Source organism: Anarrhichthys ocellatus, unplaced genomic scaffold (assembly GCF_004355925.1).
Source record: "Anarrhichthys ocellatus isolate YVR2014 unplaced genomic scaffold, GSC_Weel_1.0 scaffold164, whole genome shotgun sequence".
In the NCBI taxonomy this organism is placed as follows: domain Eukaryota; kingdom Metazoa; phylum Chordata; class Actinopteri; order Perciformes; family Anarhichadidae; genus Anarrhichthys; species Anarrhichthys ocellatus.
This window is the reverse complement of record NW_022280194.1, coordinates 311,361-319,201: the sequence shown is the minus strand read 5'-3', so window position 1 is coordinate 319,201 and position 7,841 is coordinate 311,361. Positions and strand designations below refer to the sequence as shown.

Genomic DNA, 7,841 nt, shown 5'->3' with positions numbered 1-7,841 from the left:
TCATCATCTCATCAGTATCTGGACCTCATCATCTCATCAGTATCTGGACCTCATCATCTCATCAGTATCTGGGCCTCATGTTTCGTGGTCATGAAAGTTATTCTGACCATGAAATCATCCTCATTCTACTTTGAGTTAAAACAAACAACCTGCAACCAGATGCGCCGGTGTTCCGGTTTAACGTTAACGAGTGACCGCGTGAACTGAACCGGAACACGGGGGGCTTCATGTTTCATCACGTTACGTTTTTTCCTTCTAAATCATGATAATGACGACCGTTAACAGTCGACAAAGTTCCGCATGCAGTGGACGTTAACTTAACCCAGCAAGTCTGAACTTTAACGGAACATAACGTAACTTAAACTGTAACGGAGGGAAATGAAGACGCTGTAGACATCTGAACGCTGATTGGCCAAAACTCAACACATCAAAGATGTTCTATTGCGAAGATCACAACATCACCTTTTCTCCTCGTCTCTCTCCAATCTGAGAAACGCCGGCTGGCCAGTTGACCCCCCCCCCGAAAAAAAAAACCCACTACGGATCTACACGATTCACGTGGATGATATATTTTTGATTCAAAACGGTGAATTTCACCGAAAAGTGACAAGTTTGCAGGTATGCAACCAACCAGTCAACAAATCAACCAACCAGTCAACAAATCAACCAACCAGTCAACCAACCAACCAACAAATCAACCAACCAGTCAACAAATCAACCAACAAATCAACCAACGAATCAGCAAATCAACCAACCAACCGGTCAATAAATCAAGTAACCAACCAGTCAACCAACCAATCAGTCAACCAACCAACCAGTCAACCAACCAATTAGAATCAGAATTGTTTATTGCATTATTTGTTATTTAATAAAATAAATATTATGTATTAATCTCTGTTTCTTAATTTCTTGTGTATTTCTCAGATCTAACATCGATGAGGATCAACTACCCGCTGCAGTAAAAACAATAAATAAAACCTTTAGAGATCCTCCAGCAGGTCTGGATCTGAGGTGTAGTTCCTCAGGGACCAGGTCCCGGTCCTCTGTAGTTCTCCAGTTAAACTTTATTTACCGCTTCATGTACTTGGCGACCACATGGAGGGCGTGGCGGGACCAGACGTCACTGATGGGGTTACTGCCCTGATAGGCGGGCCGGTTGATGGGGTTGGGGGGGCAGGGGCTCCTCTGGTGGTACGGCAGGGCGGTGTAGGACTCCAGAGCGTGACTGAGGAAGTAGAACCCAGATTATTATGTGCCTCCAGGTCACATGATGTCACTTCATATATCATATCTCACTGTCTACTGTAGATTCATGAACATCAGGCACTGTTAACCCAACATACATTTAAACACCGTTAACCCTCCGTACTGTTGGGGCACCGTTAACCCTCCGTACTGTTGGGGCACCGTTAACATTTAATTAACTAACAAAAAGAAAAAAATGAATGAAATAGAAAGTCTAATAAAACCTATGAAGATAAAATCCAAAAATAAAGTGAATGAAGTGAAATGTTGAGAGATTAAGATTGATTTGATTAATATCTTTACCTTTAATGAAGACATTTATTATTGGACCCAAATTGAAACATAATAATAATTTAAATTAAAGCTGCAAGCAGCTGTATGGGGCCTCACACAGAAAAATAAGCTTCATTTTTCATGGTGAATGACGTGTTGCCACGGCAATGGGCACCACATAAAATGAAGGTCGTTCAATGTCAGTAGACCATTTTAGTAACTTTTCATCATTAATATCTTTAGATCATCTTGACCAAATTTCAAGTCGATCGCATGAATTCTGTGGGAGGAGTTTATTAAAGTACAACGCCTGAAAACGATGAAAATTGACAAAAAAGCGAAAAATGGCTTAACTACTGTATCGCTCCCTAGTGGTTGAATGGAATAAAAATTGTAGGCTACGTAACAATATACGATGTGCACATATGAGACAAATTTTGCGATTATAGGCTAAATGGTTTTGAAGTAATGAGTATTGAAAAACAAAGCCACGCCTTATGAAGTTCACTGGGCCATATCTTCTAAACGTAATGAGATATCAAACATCTTTTGATAACATTTTATTATATAGATCCAATACTGATCCACAGCAAATTTAGTAGCAATCGGACTCAACGTGTAGGAGGAGTTTGCAAAAATGGGTTTTTCACACAATTCAAAATGGCGGAAAATTTTGGGAGGAGCTTCAGGGTTCAAGAGGCTTTTTTGTAGACCTCATTTGGTGGCATGCCTGTGTAAAATTTCAAGTTAATTGGACATACGGGATGAGGGGGCTAAATTCTAGGGGGCGCTAGTGAGCAATTTTTTCATGTTCGAGTGTGGGACCCATAAAATATCAAATTTTTCACCAGTCCTGATGCATGTCGACTTTGGGGAGTCTTCGGATATGATAAAGCCCCCAAAAAGGCAATTCACTTGCAGAATAATAATGATCACTACAGTTTTGATAAGGACCTCGCGGCCCGACGTCGGTGCTCGGGCCCTAATAATAATAACTCAATCAGGTGTTTTGAAAGTAAAACGATGAATCTGTATAAACCTTCTGGACTCTGAACAGACTTGTCTCTTCACACTGTCTCATAAACAGATTAATATTATAAACCCAGATTCTGAGTCAGAGGGTCGGTGAGTGTGTAACATCACTAGTTCTACAGATGTGTAACTCACGGTCCAGATGTGCTACTTAAAGATATTATTGTAAAAGAGTATTAAATACCACCCTGTACCCAGCATGCATCACTCACGTACATCTCACTGCAGTCTAGTTCATTTAATGCTATTCAGGACGGCTAATGTTAGCTTAGCAACACGTCAGCCCGGCAACATGTTAGCGGTTAGCTGGTAACATGATGCCAAAGACAACGTGATGCACAGGTCTCAGTCTCGTGTGGTCTCAGTCTTGTGTGGTCTCAGTCTCGTGTGGTCTTAACGTTAGCATTAGCATCTCTCTAGTCGTCGTTGACCCACCAGAGCACGTCGAAGCCGCTGTTGGCGGCGACCCTCTCGGGCATGCTCAGAGTGTGCGTCGGGTCCACGATGCCCAGCGTGGGTCTGAGGGCTCTGCTGGCGATACCTGAACACAGACAACCAATCACAGCTCAGTGTACGTGTGATGTCACAACGTTCCACTTCAACAGGTGTCAGAAATGTCTTTTACCTGTTTTGGCTTTCAGAGGCTCAAAGTCAAAGATGGCGACTCCGGTGGTCTCGCTGCCGGTACCGGCAGTGGTGGGAACTGAAATAATAAATAATACAATAAATAAAGAATTGAATCACATTCATGAAGGAAGGAAAGAAATTAACAATTCACTTAATTAAATCAAACAGATTAAACAAATCTAATTAATTGAATTGTTTGTTTGCCAAAGAGACCAAAGACAAAAATGTGTCCGTTTGTATTTTTTCTGTTAATATTAATTCAGTGAATGTTAAAAAATATATATTATTATTTAGAACAAGAGAAGGAAAATAATTAAAATATCAATTAATTTATATTAATAGCATTTTTTATATTTGACAGCATGGACAGAAAATATTAATACAAATTAATAAAATAACAGATTTAAAAATTAATTTGATAAAATGTTTGTATGCAAAGATAGAATTAATACAAAACATTTTAATTTATCCAAATTAAACCTAACAATGTAATAAAATAACTTAACTATAGATATTATGTTAATCTGATGATTTATTCCTAAACAGTATGAGTTCATGAAGAGTTAGTTATTATGAGTTCTTACCTGCGATCAGCGGCTTCAGAGCTCCGGTGACCGGCTTCCCTTTACCGATCGGAGCGTTCACAAAGTCCAGGAAGTCGGCGTCGGGGTGACTCGCGTACAGATTGGCTGCTTTGCAGGTGTCAATCACGGAGCCACCGCCCACCGCCACGAACACATCAAATGAGTCGTTCTTAGCGAACGAGATGGCGTCTTTGAAGCTGCAACACAAATAAAATAATTTAAAGGAACAGCATGAAGCAGAATATAATAATAATAAATATGTTTTCTTTAGTTTAGTTTTTTCTCCTCTGTCTTGCTATGGAAGCCCAGAAGGGTCAAACCAAATGCTGTGGTTGAAACCTGTAAATTCAACACTAGTTTATTATATTTAGTTGTTTATTTTAATCAATAAACTTGATGTTCAGCATTAAAACAAAACATTCAAAACAAAAGCAGAAGATCTTTTGTTATATTTAAAACATTCTGATTGGTTCTAGATGTAATAAATGTGAACTCTTTAAAACAAGGAAACTCAGTGAAATTATCTTTAACTCCTGTTTTCATTTATGACACAATAACTCAGATCGTTAAGATATTTCTGTAACACTTCACTTAGTTCACAACTCATAATATATATTTATTACTTATTACACATTTTACACCTCCTGTTATTTATGTCAACATGTTAGATTTTATCCTTTCATTTCAACTTCAGCACTATTTTATGTCTTAAAGTCTATTTTTTTTGGAGGTTGTTCATCTGATCACAAATAAGAAATGGACAACAGAAGATAAAGCTGTTGACCAATCAGAGGCCAGTCTGCTGACGATCTCACTTTAAATTACACGTCTCATTGACTTCAACAGAAGAAAAACATTTCAAATGTTTCCAGGACAAAGATCTAAATGTAGCTCCATAACTCTGATATGAAAGCAGGTCTGAACCCTGAGAACCATTAAAAAGACTTGAGACAAGCGAGTCCTCACAAGATGGGAATAAGGTGCAAGTCCTCATAACGTAGGAAAACCAGGTAAAACACACACACACAGAGTGAAATATACTCTGACAGCCAATCAGAGAGCAGGAGGTCTCACCTGTTACCGTCTCTACACCCGACAGCCAATCAGAGAGCAGCTCACCTGGTGTCAGTGGGCTCCACCCGGACCCCGTCGTAGACTTTGTACTGGACCCCGTTGGAGACCAGAGACTCCAGGACGGTCTTCACCGGCGGGAGGCGGGACAAGTTCTTGTCCGTCATCACACAGACGTTCCGAGCTCTGAGGTTCTGCAGGTCCTGAGAGGAGAACCAGGAGAACAAGGTCACATTAAACATTCACTGAACTCTCTCTCTATAGAACAAACTGTCCTTTAATCAACAAAACAATCAGAAATAAAAGAACTAAACGGACATTTCTATTTGTGGCGATTGTTGTATAATAATCAGATCTTTATGTCTCTTTACATTTGAATGATTTTAATAAAAGTGATTCTGTGTAGAAATGAGGAACCATCAACAAGAACCACGAACACATGGAGCTCCACAGTTCGGTCTCTGATGATGAATCTATACACGATGATTAAAAACACAACAGCAGCTAGAATTCATACGCGGATGACAACAACCAATCATATCGCTCCTTTGATACTTTGTACTTGAGTACTTTGATACTCCTTTGATATCATCCAATGACATCATCCAATCAAACGACTCGGAAACAGAAACAGACTGATCATCGTCATCGACCTGAAACTCATCTTCATCATGATGTCTGTCAGGTTATTATGGGATGTCCTCTTCTATTCTAAACACTTCACTGATAAAAACACTCAATGATGAAGATGATGGTGAAGATGATGAAGATGTGTGGTTACCATGCCGATCTCTCTGCTAACTCCTTCTCCATATCGGATGTTTGAACTCGCCATCTGTCAATAAACAAACAGTCTTTAATAAGATACTGATCAAAGGATCAGCAGGTTTAGATATTCATCTTTAAATGTCTCATTATACACGTGTCATTAAACATGTCTGTGACATCACAACGTGTGACTCTAATGTTTATTACTTCATGAATGTTTTTATAAACAGTCTGTTCGTCACCTCAAAGGCGTAGTCGGTCTTCCGTACGGTGCAGGTCGCTGCTCGGACACCTGCAGGACAAACACACCTGATGACGTCACCAGATGACGATGTCACAACGATGACGTCACCAGATGACAATGTCACGAAGATGACGATGTCACGATGATGACGTCACCAGATGACTTCACCTGATCTTGATCCTCTGTGGTGATCAAAGTCCTGACCAGTAAATCAATAACAGTGTTTGATGATAAGACGTTACCTTGGTGGAAGGTGTTGGAGTGAGCCGGACATCTGCACCTGAAACACAGAAACACGAACATTTAAACAACTTGTTCTACATGATGACATTCACCAGATTATGAAAATACATATTCAGATGATTCTAAAACAAACAAACAAACAAAGCTTCATTCTTCTTGGATTTCAGATTCATGAAACTTTTATTAAATTTAACATTTTGTATAGTTGTTGTGGTCCCTCTGGTTCTGGACTAAGACCTGGTCCACTATAGTGGTTCAAGTGGACTAAGACCTGGTCTACTATAGTGGTTCAAGTGGACTAAGACCTGGTCTCCCAGCTGGTCTCCTTCAGTCACAAATCATTGTCAGGTTACCACAACAACCACTCTTTGCCCCCCCCCCCCCCCCGTCAGTTGTCCATGTAGGGGTCAAGGACAAGTGGTTAGGAAAGGACACGAGGAGGTGACTTTTGTTGAGTAATCAACCTTTAGTGAAGAAAAAACTCGCTTTTAAATAAATAAATGAAAGGTTTCACTGAACCAGGTCTCGGGTTCCTCTAGACCAGGTCTGACTGGACCACATATGAATTTTGAGACCTGGTCTAAGAGACTCCTCAGTGTCTCTGGGCTCATGTAAAACAGGTTTAAGTTTAACAGGTCTAAGGAGACCCTCTAGACCTTCAAGGGTTAAAATAAAGAAACGGGTCTAACGTGGTCCGGACCCGGTCTACACATGTAGTCTAAACACTGAATGTAACCATTACTCAGTCTCGTGTTGATATAAACACAAATGACGTCTTTATAAAACATTTAAAAGTAGAAACAAACCGAACCGGAGGATTAGTGAACGAGTCTGGAGAACTCACGGGATCTCGTGCAGCCGGTTACGTAACCGCACTTTGTTTTTTCTCCGACTTTCAGGTAACATTAGTTAGGTTTTAGTGCACATGCAATCAGGTACTTACGCAGCGCGCTCGAGCTGCCTCAGCAGGTGAACGACTCGGTCTCGTGCAGCCATGTCTCTGGAGGGTCGGGGAGTGAAACCCGCGAGCTTCTGACTGACGTAAATAAACTTCACCGACGTAAAGCTAACAACAATACCAGCAGCAGGGAAACCACTACTTTCGTTTCCGCTTTTCAGAATAAAGCTCACTACCGGAGCTGAAGCTCGTTAATGATGACGTGATTAAAGCCTTTAGTGACGTCATCATATACCAACGACCAGTTAGACTTAAGCTTATGTTCTCTGTAATATTGTTTTAATATTATATAGAGGGACGCTCTGTGATATTATTTATCTGTTATGTTTGTTTATTTTATTCTTTAAATCAGGCAAAATAAATAAACTAAACTAAGAACATGTAACAGTCCTGGTCTAGCCAGGGTGCCTGTTTTAAGTCTGTATATATATATATATATACACAGTGTTTCCCCTACCATTGTATTAAGGGGGCGCCCCACCCCCCCTAATACAACTGGGGTCCGCTGCGGCTCTGAGGCGGCGGTGGCCGGGTCCGGGGATAGCTGCGGCGCTGAGGCGGCAGGAACAGGAATTGGAGCTTGCTGCGGCTCCGAGGCGGTAGCTCGATACAGAGTCGGGCGGACCACGGACCGGACACAGGGAGCTGGAGTCGCGCGGACCTCCGACCGGACACTGGAAGCTAAAGTCATCTGTGGCCCTGCAGAGGCAGCGGCCGGAACTGGAACCCGCTGCGGCTCGACGGCAGCAGCACTTATTGTATTCATATTAGTTTGTTGCACTTATTGTATTCACAT

At 41.0% G+C, this 7,841-nt stretch overlaps 1 protein-coding gene across 2 annotated transcripts in view; it reads right to left on the bottom strand.

The window, feature by feature from the left end:
* The window catches only part of adhfe1 (alcohol dehydrogenase iron containing 1), a 10,458-nt gene extending 3,311 nt beyond the window's left edge, over positions 1-7,147 (bottom strand). For both annotated transcript variants that reach the window (XM_031878130.1, XM_031878131.1), the window contains exons 1-9: positions 7,031-7,147; positions 6,087-6,124; positions 5,843-5,892; positions 5,614-5,667; positions 4,881-5,035; positions 3,762-3,958; positions 3,176-3,253; positions 2,986-3,091; positions 1,073-1,225 (exon numbers count right to left, since the gene is read on the bottom strand). In XM_031878130.1, coding sequence (XP_031733990.1) covers positions 1,073-1,225; positions 2,986-3,091; positions 3,176-3,253; positions 3,762-3,958; positions 4,881-5,035; positions 5,614-5,667; positions 5,843-5,892; positions 6,087-6,124; positions 7,031-7,083 — 884 coding nt within the window. In that variant the 5' untranslated portion in view covers positions 7,084-7,147. The remainder of the gene's footprint in view (positions 1-1,072; positions 1,226-2,985; positions 3,092-3,175; positions 3,254-3,761; positions 3,959-4,880; positions 5,036-5,613; positions 5,668-5,842; positions 5,893-6,086; positions 6,125-7,030) is intronic.
* Between the last annotated feature and the right edge of the window lie 694 nt (positions 7,148-7,841).